Source organism: Daktulosphaira vitifoliae, unplaced genomic scaffold (genome assembly GCF_025091365.1).
Source record: "Daktulosphaira vitifoliae isolate Bord-2020 unplaced genomic scaffold, ASM2509136v1 Scaffold_3, whole genome shotgun sequence".
Lineage (NCBI taxonomy): Eukaryota > Metazoa > Arthropoda > Insecta > Hemiptera > Phylloxeridae > Daktulosphaira > Daktulosphaira vitifoliae.
Window position 1 is genome coordinate 15,046,470 of NW_026099574.1, and position 15,294 is coordinate 15,061,763.

Consider the following 15,294-nt stretch of genomic DNA (forward strand, 5'->3'; position numbering starts at 1 on the left):
AAAAAAAAAAAAAAAAAAAAAAAAAAAAAAAAAAACATTAAATAAAATTAATATCTTTTCAACTTCACATCGAAGCTAATACTGTAACTAATATTTACAGATATCAGTGAATAATGTTAAAAGAATCACTCTGTTTATTCCTCGATTCATCAGTTATTAAGTACTTTTTCGGAATATGGAGATATTAACTTTATTTTTTGAACGGCAATATAATATACTTAACTAGCTTGGAAGTAGTGCATGGGTAAGGGGGAGCAGGTGTTTAATGTCCAATTTGTAATGTCAATTTCATTAAATATCTGGCTTTTGAATTAATTTTATGAAATCCTTTCAAGTCTATCCGTTTATTACCTATCCGAAATTTATTAGATGCATTTTTTGGATTACACCAACATTGGATATTAACATTATATGCGAATTAATTTTTATATACTATTGATCTAATTATTTGACTTGACCTTTTAAGCAAATACTGCCATATTTACTTGATTTAAGTAATAAATTATCTATTACCCATTAGATATTAATAATTGTAATTGTACGTTTGAATTATGTATTGAAATACCTTAATTATAAAACTATAAACATTTGTGCACAAAAAAGTGATAATGGCTCACGCTAAGAATTTATTATGTTCTTGTTCATGTTATTATTCAATCAACTTTATTAAATTTGTTAAAATTTATATAATATATGAATTTTTTATATGACAACTTAGCCTTCACAAAATATTGACTGCTAGGGCACACTTGGTCCCCGCTCTTCAGTAACATCACCACAGTGACTGGAGTTCAATAACAATAAAAATCGCTAATATTTTTTTATTTTATTACTTGATATAACTTAATAGGCACGTATTGTTTAGTATTTGAAGAAAAATGTATTTCAAATCAAAAATGAAAATGATTTTTAAAATTAAAAATGAAAACACATTTAAAATATTTGCTTTTTCCTTTAAAAGAGTCTGGTAAAATAAAATCCTATTTTATGATGTATATTTTAAAATATTTTAGATTATCAAATAATTTAGAAAACAGTTAAAGTGTAATAATATTTATTATTATAAATTATAAATTAGTATTATAATTTTTTTAAAAGTAAAACGAAATATATATACTGTTCAGAAAATTATATATTATATCATTGGACTTGATTTGGTTACATATTACTTCCACAAATAAATTTCTGAAGTCTAAAAAATAAAAAAATATATCATTCATTAATTAAAAGAAAGTAGAAGCCAATTTTTTATTTAATACACGGACTAATTCATCTTCTTCTTCTTCCTCGCCTTAATCCCAACTAGTTGGGGTCGGTCACCTTTATCTTAAACTTCCACTTGACACGATATCCCACATCATCTATGCTCACATCAGCTGTCATCATATCGCATTCAATAGCATCCCTCCATCTCTTTTTTGGCCTTCCTCTACCTCTTCTTCCTTCAACATTAATTTCTATAACTATTTTTACAGCTTCCTATCCTCTCTCCTCAAAACATGACCATCTAAGTCTATTTTCTATCATCATATCTACAATTGACGCTAAACCTATACTTCCTCTTATATATTTGTTCCTTAAGTTTTATTTGCACCATAAAATTTTAATTATTTTATACTTTTGATAATTTATGCAAAACTAGCAAAATACTGTAGTTGGCTATTTACCATCTTCTAATTGGAATACAATTCATATATATATTTTTTTTTGATTAAATTTACAATTATTCTCTTAATACAATTAATCTAAGTCTATTTTCTCTCATCATAACTACAATTGACGCTAAACCTATACTCCCTCTTATATATTTGTTCCTTATCTTATCTTCTCTAGTCACTCCATTCATCCATCTAAGAATTCTTATCTCTACTACACTCATTATCTGCTCTACTTTTTTTTCAACCGCCCAACACTCTGAACTATACATTATAGCTGGTCTCACTGCAGTCTTGTAAAATTTACCTTTCAGACCCATTGGAATTCTTTTACTGCATAACAGACTAAATGCTTCTCACCATTTTAACCACCCGCATTTAATCCTATGTCTTACATCCTCCTCAATACCACCATTCTTTTGCACAACTAAACCTAAACATTTAAATCTTTCCACCTCTCTTATCACGTCCTCGTCTATTGTCACTGATCTTCTCATTTCACCTACCTCATCTTCAACTTTTTCTAACTCGTACTCTATGTACTCTGTCTTACTTCTACTTATTCTTAAACCCTTTTATTTAAGAGCTGATCTCCACACCTCTAGCCTTTGATTAATTTCTTCCCTATTTTCTCCTATTAACACTATATTGTTAGCAAACAACATGCACCACGGCACCTCTCCTTGTATTTCTCTAGTAATTTCATCCATCACTAAAGAGAATAAGTAAGGGCTTAAAACAGAACCTTGGTGCACTCCTACTCTTACCCGAAAATCTTCTTATACTCCTACGCTTTTTACCCTGGTACAAGTGCCATCATACATATCTTCTATTATATTAATGTACCTTTTTGGTACTCCTTTCCTCATTAATGCCCACTTAAGAACCTCTCTTGGTACTCTATCATACGCTTTCTCCAATTCTATAAATACCATACACATCTTTTTCTTCTTTACCCTAAACTTTTCTATTAGTTGCCTCATACAAAATACTGGCTCCAATATTGTCTTACCAGGCATAAATCCAAACTGGTTTTTAGATACCGATGTCTCATTTTTTATTCTCTTATCTATTACTTTTTCCCAAATTTTCATACTATGACTCATAAGCTTCATGCCTCTATAATTTCCACACTCCTGTATGTCACCTTTACCTTTAAATATCGGCACCATAATACTATTCCTCCATTCATTTGAAATTTTTTCTTCTAATAAGATTTTATTTAAAAGTTCCTTCAACCACCTTATGCCAACACCGCCTAATATTTTCTATACTTCTACTGCCACTTCATCTGGTCCTACTGTTTTATTCTTTTTCATTGATGCCACAGCCACTTTCTCACTAATTAAATCTACCAGTCCCTCATTCCACTTGATATCCTCTAATAACTCTTTTGGGTACTCCCCATTCAGTAATTTTTCAAAATACTCTTTCAACCTTTTTTTCACATCATCATCACTCGAGAGTACCTTATTATCAACACTTTTTATACACCTTATGTAATGATAATCTTTACACCTTTTCTTTCTTACCTTTGCAAGTCTATAGATTTCTTTCTCGCCTTCCTTTGTTCCTAGCCTATCATACCTCTTAAACTTCGCCTTACTTACTGTTCACTTGGCTTCTTTGCACAAGCAGTTGTACTCCATCCAATCTTCCCTCCTTTTGCTCTTCTGCCATATTTTGAATTGCTTTGTCTTACTTTCTATGGTTTTTTGAACGTCCCCATCCTACCACCAGGTTTCCTTGTTTCCTAACATTCTACTCCAACTCTCACCAACAATCTTCTTTACAGTATTCTTTACACAACTAGCAAATGTATTCCACATAAAATTTATGTCTCCCTCGACATTTCACACTGTTCTTTCTTTTACCGTCTTTATAAACTCTTTTTCATATTCCCCTTTCAATTTCCACCACCGGATCTTCGATTTTTCCCCCGTGTTTCTTCTATTTTTTTTATTCTCTTTCCGGTTCACCACAACTCCATTATCATCAGTCTATGTTGTGTAGTTACACTCTCGCCTGATATAACTTTACAATCTTTTACTCGCTTTACGCTCTCTCTGTTCCACATAAAATAATCGATCTGTAATCTATTCCTCCCACTCTTATAAGTTATAAATGTTCTTCACTCTTTCTACAATAAGTATTAACCACAGCAAGGACATACGATACTGCGAAATCCAGGATTCTTTCTCCAGCCTCATTCTTACCACTAAAGCCATACCCTCCATATACTCTCTCATATCCTATCCTCTCATTACCTACATGTCCATTCATATTTCCACCTATCACCGTATCCTCATTGACAGGTACTCCTTGCATCACCTCATCCATCTCTCTCCAAAACACTTCCTTTTCTATTTCATCACATTCCACTTATGGTGCATAGGCACTTATTACATTCAGCGCTTTTTCTTCGAATATCAATTTTACGACCATAATTCTGTCACTTTTCCTAGCTACTTCTATTACTTTACTTTTCATCTCCTCATCCATTATTATCCCTACACCATTATTTGCACTAGACTTACCTAGTATATTATTTTATAACTCTCACCTATTTCCCTCAATTCAATTGATCAATTCAACTTGATAAATTAATTAAATTACTTTTTATCAACTATACTTTTTTTGATAATCGCTATAAATTAAAGCAATTATCGATAGTAAATATAAGTGTATATATCGGTTATTTTTATATTATTGAAAATTTTTAAAATATTTTGATCATAATAAAAGTAAAGCCTTTTATATATATCAGATGGAATTGCCATTCACCATCCTGGCGACGGATTAACCTTTGATCGTGTAGTTAGGAGAACTTTTTAAAAGATATTACATTGGCATTAGATGGGTAGTATAAGTCTAAAGAAATATACGTAATAATTATTTTACCTATAAAGCTCATATCACGTGTGTCTGTTAATCTATATATGGGGATTAAACCATTGACTGCTGTTTGTGTGAGACCGATTTCATCTACTACAAGAGCTCTTTTTAATTCATTTAAATTCATCTTTCCTTCATGGTTGAGAAAACTATCATAACGCGACTTATACTGAGTTTCAATAAAACTGATACACTTGGTCGTTTGTGCTACAAATTTATTCACATCCATACGTGTATTATCTTAATGAAATAAAAATCATGTGTTATCAATTAACTTTTATTTAAAGGTAAAATACTTACACCAGTATTAATTAAATAATAATAATCACTGGCTGACATTTGAATATCACTTAATATAAATTATTACAATATTGATAAAAATAATTTATACCAGATAAAGATTCTTATGCTATTTTAAAACCTAATAATTCTTTCTAGGACTTTAAATGGTATATTGTTTAAATTTAATATACAAATAATATATAATATTTAATGTATATATGTATTAGTTTGAAGCAAATATATCAAACACAGTTCAAATTTCTACAAATATACATTCAAATCACAACTTAAGTTCACTGTACAATGTACAGTGTACATCTATATTTAAATACTCTCAGAATAATTTGCCTTTCAACCCAATGTGTATTTATTAGTTAAAAGAAAATATAAGTTACTTTTATGGAAATAGCCTAATTAAGTCCCAAAATAACATTTTTTTAATGTCTCAAGTGCGTTCCCAAAAATGTATCACCGTATTCCATCATCAGATTTCATGGTGATTTTTGTATGCATGTATTGAAAAAAATGTTTTTCATAAATAGCCCAAGTGTGCCAGTTCATATGGAGTTACCCGGTGTGATTTCAAGTTGACGCACTGGCTTACATCCAAAATATATAAATATATTTATATAATAATTATTTATAAATAATTATTGATTGATTTTTTGTATAAATTATTCTAATATATTATATTAATTTTTTTTGGAAATATGAATGTTTAACTATTAAATAAAATCAATTTAAAGTATTGAATGTAGTGAGAAAAGTTGTGTACTTGTCACAGATTAGTAAATGAGTGACTCTCTCCGACTGTTCTCTCTCTCTACTTTTGGTTCTGTCTTCACCTCAATACGAAATTTCAAAATATGACAATAACGAGTTAACATAAAGATTGATGGATTATTCAAAAAGCAAAATAAACTCTTATTCCCTTATTTATATACTAATTACAGATTTTATGGTTTATAAGTATAATATATAAATAAATATTTATTTTAGAAAATATAGTATGAAATTGATATTTTAATTATTTAGAATTGTAATTTTTACGGAGAAATTATAAAGTAGATATTACTTTTATGGTAAGCATGTATAAAAATTGAAGGACTTGATGCAACATATTTAAAAAAAAAAAAAATTGCTTGTTACTTATTAATAAATTATTGGTCTACAAGGAACTTTTATCATAGACCAAAATATACTTTTCTAAACTCATTTTTACGCCCGTTTCAAATTTTTAATTAGAGTGTTGCATAAGGACTAAATAATAAAAAAATCCTTCTTATTAAAAAAACAAATATTTATGTTTGATTATTAGGTTGCGTATGAATAATCAATTAACATATTTTAATTAAAAAAATACATAACAAGTAGAATGTATTTTATTGAAATATATCAATATAAATAATTATTAAAACACCAAAAGTTCCATAAAAATAATTACAAAGACTTCTATTTAAATGATTTATTACAATAATATATAATAAAACATTTTTAAAGAAATTTTGAGATTTCCTTATAAATTTACTATTAATAGTAATTATATAACATTCTGATTATATATCAATTTAAAAAATAGAATATAATATTACACATAAAATTTTATTTTTAATTATATAAATTATAAACCTTGATACTTGGCCGACCCCATGTAGTTGGGATTAAGGCGAGGAAGAAGAAAAATGATATAAATTATAAATTTGCAAGTTGTGCTAAATTTTTTTTAAAAGTTCAACATTTTTAAATTATAAACATTCATAAAAATCAACTTTGAAAAAATTAGTTAAAAATGTCAATCTGAATTGAAATTTCGCATGAATTAAAAATTATTCATAGTTTAATAAAAAAATGATTAATTAATTTTTTTATGTATTTCTAATTAGTTATAATCTCAAAAAAGAGATGATAGAAAAAAAGAGGAGATTACAGATATGGGATCCTTGATATTTATTTAAGTTCTTCAATTTATATGATATAAAAATCAAACGAACTCTGAATTTTTTTTTCCACATCAAAGAAGAATTAAGAAAAAATGAAAAAAACCAAGTTCTATGTGCTAGGTTCAAACATTGTACCCCAATCGTATAAAACTGTATTATATACGACGCAGCCACCATTAATTACACTAATAATAGCTAAAAATGACAATTTATGGTAGTTTAAATATTCGAAGCAGTTTTTCTTAACTTTAAGGAGGCAAAATAATTAAATAAGATTATTAAGGAAAGTGAAATTCATGTAAATTTTATAAAAATTGGTGGACTCATTATAACGAAAAACCCTTATAAAGTATTTTAAAATAAACAAATAAATGATTTTCACCATTTACGAGGAACTAGGAAAAATTTTTCAATTTTTGAGGGCGTTGTCTTCAACTAGATACGATTTATGATCTTTTGACATATTTTTGAAAAAAAATTGTCTAGTAAAGCAGAGAAAAAGTAGTGACAGACACAAAAAAAAAATAATAAAAACCCAGCACAGGGTGGTCGCGGCACAGTGGTGACGTGGCATAGTTGGATCAACTATAATAATATTTGACAGTGATTAAAATCACTATAAAAAAAAAAGGCTTCGATGCAAATCTTTAGATAGTATTTAATTTTAAAAAATTGGTGTATTATTCCAAAAGCTACATGATCTGCTTGTTCCTTATTAATATCTTGATTAAGATAAATTATGTCGATTGAAAAAGGAATTATTAAAAAATATTATTTCTCATAAAAAAATTGTGTTGATCCTTACACTTTTCAATAAGTTATAGCATTATAAAGTTAAAAATGTAAATTATAAAATCGAGAATTTTTACACAAAAATAGCATTCGGTAGCCATTTTCGCCGTGAAGAAAAAATAAAGTCCGAAATTTTTTTTTTCCATAATAAAGTATATTACATTAGCTTAAATTTAGCTTTATATATAAAAGTGTCAGATTTTCCGAAACACTTTCAAAAATCAAGTTGAAAAAGTTAATTTTTTGTGAAAAAGGTGTCATTTTAAATCCCCCCCTTTGGGCAGATAAAGGGTCAAATTTACAAAACAAATTTATCAAATGATAGGTAAAGACAACAAAAATCAATAAAAAAAAAATTATATTGATCTGTTCATTGTTGAAAAAGTTACGGTACATTTTAGGTAAAAAAATTTCGAAAATTTCGAAAATTAGCGATTTTTAAATTTGTAATTTTTTTTATAGATTTTCCTCATTTACGGTGAACGAGGGAAATTTTTTCAATTTTTGAGGGTAATGTCTTCGACTAGATACGATTTGTGATCTTTTGACGTATTGTTGAAAGAAATCCGTTCTGTGAGAGCTGAGAAGAAGTGGTAACAGACACACAAAAAAAACACATAATAGTAAAACCAATACCTTCTCAGCTTTGCATTGAAGCTAAAAAATAATCGCATCATGATAAAATTGTAAATTACAATTAGCACTTTAAAAATATAACTATTTAATTCTTGTACAAAATACGGCATTGTATCTCTTTCATGAAATTAGTTTACACCATAAAATTACAATATGTAATAATTACATTTGTGAAGTTCTATATATTTTATAATTTTTTTTATTAAACTGTTTTTTTTTTTTGAGAACGAGTAGTCCTACTCAATTATCATATTTGTTCTACCAAGATATTTTTTTACTATTTGATTTGATGATTGAATATGTAACCAGTACAATGATATTTAAACATAGTTACACAAAATAAAATTCTGATTTCTATTAATTAAATTGTATCTTAAAACCTTTAATTTTAATGGTTAGTAGCTTCCGATATTTTAAAATAAACTTAAATAACCATCCTTAAATTAAAAAAAGATAGATAAGTAAACATTATAATCCAAGTATAAGTTTAAGAAAATTTAAGGTTTGAAAATGATTTATTTATCTGATAATAGTTTATGTAGTTTCTTAGAATAAATGCAAAAATATTATGGCTTCTTAAATATATACATTGCTTAGGTTTCTTAAAAATTTCAATTTAATTTAAAATACATATATCTTAATTAGCTTAATAAAAGCTTATGTTATATGCTTTATTATGAAAAAAAAATTGTTTGGACTTTATTTTGTCTTCATATTAAAAATGACTACTGTATGCTATTTTTGTGTTAAAATTCTCGATTTTATATTTGACATTTTAACTTTAAAATCCTATAACTTTTTGAAAAATGTATGGATCATTATAATTTTTTTAAGAAAAATAATATTTATATACCTCTTTCATTTGACATACTTTTTTTTAAATTGGACCATTTTCCTTTATATATTTATATATTTATATATTAGATCATGTAGCTTTTGGAATAATACACCAATTTTTTAAAATTAAACACCATCTAAAGATTTGCATCGAAGGGTTTTTTATGATAGTGATTTTAATCACTGTCAAATATCATCTATTATGAATTCAACTATACAATGTCCTCACTGTGCTGGGTTTTTTTTTATTTTATCAAAAGTGACGAAATTCATCATACATTAAGAGTGAATACTGAAAGATAATCTAGACTATTAGCAAAATGTATACAATTATCTTTTGTTAATTGATGAAAAAAAAATTAAATATTTGAAATTAGCTAAATTCATATTTTATGTTCTAAGTAAAATAAATTTAAAATTTGTATTACGAAGCTAATTACATTATAGTATTGGTGCTATAAATTTGTTCAAATTTTATTATTAATACGAGAATAAAAACATTAATAGAAATAGATAAAATGTAAAATTAATAATGTGTTCTCTGAAAACTAAAGTGATAAAAGTTTTAATTGTAAAAGTAGCCATGATTTTTTTTATTTTGTTCAAATTTTCTTGAACGATACAGCGAAAAAATATGTCAATACATTAAATTTAAAACATTAATTTAATAGTATTTGTTGAAAATAAAATTGATATTTATATTTATAATTAGAATTTTACTTACTTTCATAGTATAATGACAAGATTTTAGCATCGTCCCAATGATGTAGGCAATGAAATTTTTTAAATAGCTCTTTAAATGTTTCTAAGCTCATACGTTTTACCCAATCACTTATCAAATTATCACAAAAAAACTCCACCAATTTGGTCTTGTTTTCTCGTTTTAATTCTCCATTCTAAAATTAATTATATGAAGTAATAATAATATGACTTTATACATTTTTAAAAATAACTATAAAGTCCCATCACTGTAGGGTTATGGCACAGTACTGACATGGCATAATTGGGACAAGTATAAATGATATCTGAAAGTGATTAAAATCATTTGTAACTTTTACGGAGAAAGTATATGAAAAAAGATAAATTATAGTTCAATTTTTCTATCTCTCGTTAATTAATAATTACATCAGTTATAAAATTCAAATTGTAATTTATCATAAACTTTAATAACTAGAATATTTTTTTAAAAGGGAGCCGCTTTATTTTTTCATATCCATACGGAAAGGACAATACGATAAACCATGATTTTTATATAAAAAAAAATATTCTTTTTAACTTTGGAGTACGTTCACATATAGAAACAAGTCATCGGTAAAATTTTTTTTTTACTTATTGAAACTTTAATTTTCATATATTTGAAATTCGAAATATTTCTGTCAGATTTTCATTTTAACTCATGAAAATCTGACATACAAAATTTGTTCCCCAAATTAACAGTGAACTGTCAGTTTTCCAAAATAAATATACTATATAATAAATATAGTTAAAAAAACTGAAAAACACGCTTTTAAAGCATATCGAACTAAAAAGTTAAAAATAATTTTTAAAATAAGCTTAAAACAATAATGAACGAAAAATACTAGTATTATTCTGAAAAAAGCCGTCGGGCGCTCAATATACGAAAAAAATGGCACAAAGCACCCACGCTTTTTTCAGAATAATACTAGTATTTTTCGTTCATTATTGTTTTACGCTTATTTTAAAAATTATTTTGAACTTTTAGTTCGATGTACTTTAAAAGCGTGTTTTTTAGTTTTTTTAAACTATATTTATTTTTCACTTTTTAGTTTTTTATGACATCCCTGTTACAGTCATGGAGTGTTTATTGTCAATTATCACTATCAATAGATATCATTTCTGTATTGCCAGTTAATGTGTTTATAAACTCACATCAATGTATCTTATTACCATTGATAATAAAAACTATATACTTGCGAATATCGTTATATAAAACCAATTAGCTACCTGTATTTGTAATCCCTTATGTATTTTCATAATAAAAAACATAACATTAGCTTTAATTTAAGATATATATAAAAATGTCAGACCTTCCGGAACATTTTCAAAAGTTAAATTAAAAAAGTTAATTTTTTGTGAAAAAGTTGTCATTTTAAATCCCCCCCTGTGGTCAGGTTAAGTGTCAGATTTACAAAAAAAATATACTAAGTGATAGATAAAGATATCAAGCATCTATAAAAAAAAAATTTATTGATTTGTTCATTTTTTAAAAAGTTACGGCAGTTTTTAGTAAAAAAAATTGAAAAAATTTCGAAAATAAGCGATTTTTAAATTTGTAATTTTTTTGAAGATTTCCCCCATTTACGGGGAACGAGAGAAATTTTTTCAATTTTTGAGGGTAATGTCTTCAACTAGATACGATTTGTGTTCTTTTGACGTATCGTTGAAAGAAATCTGTTCGGTGAGAGCTGAGTAAAAGTGGTAACAGCACAAAAAAAAAAACACATCTTAGTAAAACCAATACCTTCTCAGCTAGAATCATCGAAGCTAAAATCATCATGAAATCATAACAAAACAAAATTTTAACAAATATAAACTTTTTATTTATTAAAATCAGTATTGGGAAATTCCTTTTTTAAACTGAACTCGTTCCATTTTTGTTAAAAATATAATTAAAAATTTACTATTATTATTATTTTGATGTGATAACCTTAGTTTAAAATTTAAGTATAAGGTACAATTTAATCATCCTGTGCACAGGAATTATTTGAATTAAATGTTAAGGGAGCTAAACCCCATTTAGATTCCTAGTTTGTATGTTTTTGTATAATAATTTATTTAATATCATACAAAACTTTTAATATATTTTTTTATTATATAATAGAACAAAGAAAAAAACTCTTTTCTCGGAAAATTACTTAGCGTGCTCAGATTTTCAAATTTTTTTTTCAACGAAAATACTCGTATTAGTATACTAAAATTATAACATGTTGATAACATTATGGAGATATCTCTATTATATGTCCATTGTGATATAATTAGGATTCTCAGATTTTAACGCGAAAACTACTATTAATAGTCATTGTAATAAACCATTCTTATTTATAACACTTAGTAATAAAAAAAAAATTGTTAGAAACATTAAAATTTTAAGGAACTAAATTTTTCTTGTTGTCTTCATAAAAATAAATTCGTTTACCATCCTTGTTTCTTAATTTTTAAAGAAAGCTATACCTAGTATCATTCCTACAAAAATAACTCATTCTAGGAATCCGTTCTTTTTTTTAACTACTTTCTTCTCAACGATAATTAATAAAATATGTAAATAAATACTTAAATAATGCTACTTATTTATCTTTTATTTAAAAATTGAGTGGTTAAAGTTCATTTTTCAAGCTTTTAAATAACCAAAATTAATTTAATATTTTTCAATATTTATTTTAGAGGTACAATTTCTTTTTTATTATATTTTTAAACTATCTTGAGCGATAGAATTTTTTTAGATACGTTTTAATTAATTTAAGAGTTGAAAAAGATCTTTCAGTTGTAGCTACTGTAACTGATATAACTAAAAATGGAATACAAGCTCCTAATTTTTAGAATAACTAGTAATAAAATAATTTGTTATTATGAATAATGCTTATTCATAAATTGATCAATTATTTTTTTTCTTTTATTTCTATGAGCAAAAGATAATGACTATTAAATTTACTGTTAGTTCTGATTCATACGGAATACAAAATCTTATGATTTTTAACAATATTTCTTCAAGTTCATCAATTGATTTAGATGTCAGGAAACAAAAGTGATACAAATTTTTTTATATCAGAAAACATATTCTAAATTTGCCATAAAATTGAATGTGTTTATTATAAGTTTTTATTTTATATAATATTATTTAATACGACAAGTTAAAACCCAATTATTTTATTGAATTATCATTTATATTAAATTCAAAGTATAAAGTTTTTGAAAATTAAACTTGATGAGAGGGCCTCTGATATTATAAAAAAAATTCAGAACATTAGCCAACTCGACCCTTCAGTCGAGATATTGCTTCTGCTAACCCTGCGGTCGTTACAGCAATGTAACTCAATAATATAATAATTTGGACTTAAAATCTTTAGATCTAATTATAAAAAAAAACAAATAAATTGAAAAAAAAATTAACGCTAATGCTATTATTTTAAATAAAAAATATTATTTTTAAACCTAAGAATCATGTAAATCAGACATCTTAATAAATTACTAAAGTTATACAATTATTAAATATTTTTATGAAATTTTGTTTCTCAAATAAAACTGTAGCAATTTTTGTATGCATTATGTAAATTTGAATTCAAATTGATGCATAGTGTAGCTAAGTGATTTATGTACTAAACAAATTTTTTTCGGAAAATCTCATATCAAAGTAAGATAAAATAAAAATAATGTATATCTGAATAAATATTTAGATATTCCTAAAAATGAAATTTTCTACTTAGAAAATATTAAACAACTAATTTTTATTAAAAATTAAATAATATTGTTTTACCTCATTAAATGGTGGATATTGAAAAAGAAGTCCGTTTGAAAAACTAATTGTTAGATATATAACATAGAAAATATAGAAATGCATTTTTGATTTGACAAATCAGTGTTTTCAATTCAATTCAGTGTTATATAACAATGCTATGTTTGTTTAGTGTCAAAAACACCATTTTTTTAAGTATTTTTAAAATAGCAATAAAAAAATTTATAAATTTAATTTTGTATTTAATATTATTTATTTAAAACTACGTAAACGTTTTATTTATTGATGACAGGTACAGAACTCTATTTTTTATATAATAATTTTATTGACATCATTGCACTAAAAATACTAGTAAAACTTTGTTTACTCATATTTCAGTCAACATTGAATAATGAAATTTAAGTCTATCAATTAATAAGCCTTGACGTTTTGCATATGGTTTTTTAAAAAATTATTACTAAATTTATCAATAAATAGTTATAATAAATTTTCTATATAACAAGAAAAATAAGAAAACCATTAATTATACTAGCTATTAATTTACGATATCACATATGTTTTTTTACTTGTAATTTCATTTACCTCACAGCTTTATTATTAGTATCATGATTTAAAATACAACTCTGGACTAAAATTGTGTATAATATTATTTAAAATTAAAAATATTAAACTCAAAAAGCTGCAAAAAAATTACTAAAAAGTCAAGGATACATATTTTGAGAACAATCTTACTATTATCAACATTACACACATACTGACACCCCGACCGGTAAAAAACCCCTAATATACCCCTAGTGACCTTATCACATAGTGACGTTATCATTAAGTAATATTATATTATCACATTTTGTCAGTTTACACAAGTTTAATAATGAATTCTTCAGTGAGCCAGGATCCCAATTAATTGTTCTTATTTTTAATAATTTCTATTGCTTCCCTTATATTCCGTGAAAAAATTCTCGATTTTATATGTTATATTATTCAATTTATATTTTATACAACTTTTGGAAAAATGTATGGATCAATATTATTATTTTTTTATAGTAAATTTTAATTTACCCCTTTCATCTGACACGCATTTTTTGTAAATCGGATCATACCCCTTTATACAAAGGGGGTCAAAACTTTAAACATGTGTATTGAAACTAGGACATTTTCAAAAGTTTTCTAGAAATATTGACACTTTTATATATATCTTAAATTAAAGTTTATGTAATATACTTTAATTTGAAAAAAAAAAATTTTATCTCTGGATTTGTCTTCATTGCAAAAATGACTACCGTATTCAAAAATTTGCTATTTTTGTGTTAACATTCTGGGTTTTGTTTTTTTTATTTTATTTTAAAATACCTGACAAGGGGAGTACAGATTTTCATAAATATTATATAAATAAAAAATTAATATAGCATAGAAAGTTAAACTTATTTAAATTTGTTCGTTTCTTTTAAGTCGAGAAAAATAACTTTGAAATTTGATCTAGCTTAAATAGCCAATTTTTTCAGCAGAAGGTATCGACGTACGGTTGCCGAGTTGGGAAAACTTATGTTTTACACGCTTGGGGTACGAGGTTCCAACCCGCGTATGGCAATGAATTTTTTGCATTTTTTCTTAATTCAATTTAAGTTAGTATAAATTTTTAACTCGTTTGATTTTTATCTTATTTAGATTCAATAACTTCAATAAATATCAAGGATCCCATAATTTTAGTCGCCCCTTGTAAGAAGAAATTTCTTATTCGTATTAAAATTATTTTACTATATTTTAAGTTTTCGGTTCGATGCAAAGC

General features: G+C 25.6%; 1 protein-coding gene across 1 annotated transcript in view; it reads right to left on the bottom strand.

Annotated features, from left to right (window-relative positions):
* Positions 1-1,037: 1,037 nt before the first annotated feature.
* LOC126901300 (uncharacterized) overlaps positions 1,038-15,294 on the bottom strand; it is a 61,665-nt gene continuing 47,408 nt past the window's right edge. The window contains exons 2-5 of the mRNA XM_050677695.1: positions 13,530-13,639; positions 9,762-9,933; positions 4,557-4,790; positions 1,038-1,192 (exon numbers count right to left, since the gene is read on the bottom strand). Coding sequence (XP_050533652.1) covers positions 1,092-1,192; positions 4,557-4,790; positions 9,762-9,933; positions 13,530-13,613 — 591 coding nt within the window. The 5' untranslated portion in view covers positions 13,614-13,639 and the 3' untranslated portion in view covers positions 1,038-1,091. The remainder of the gene's footprint in view (positions 1,193-4,556; positions 4,791-9,761; positions 9,934-13,529; positions 13,640-15,294) is intronic.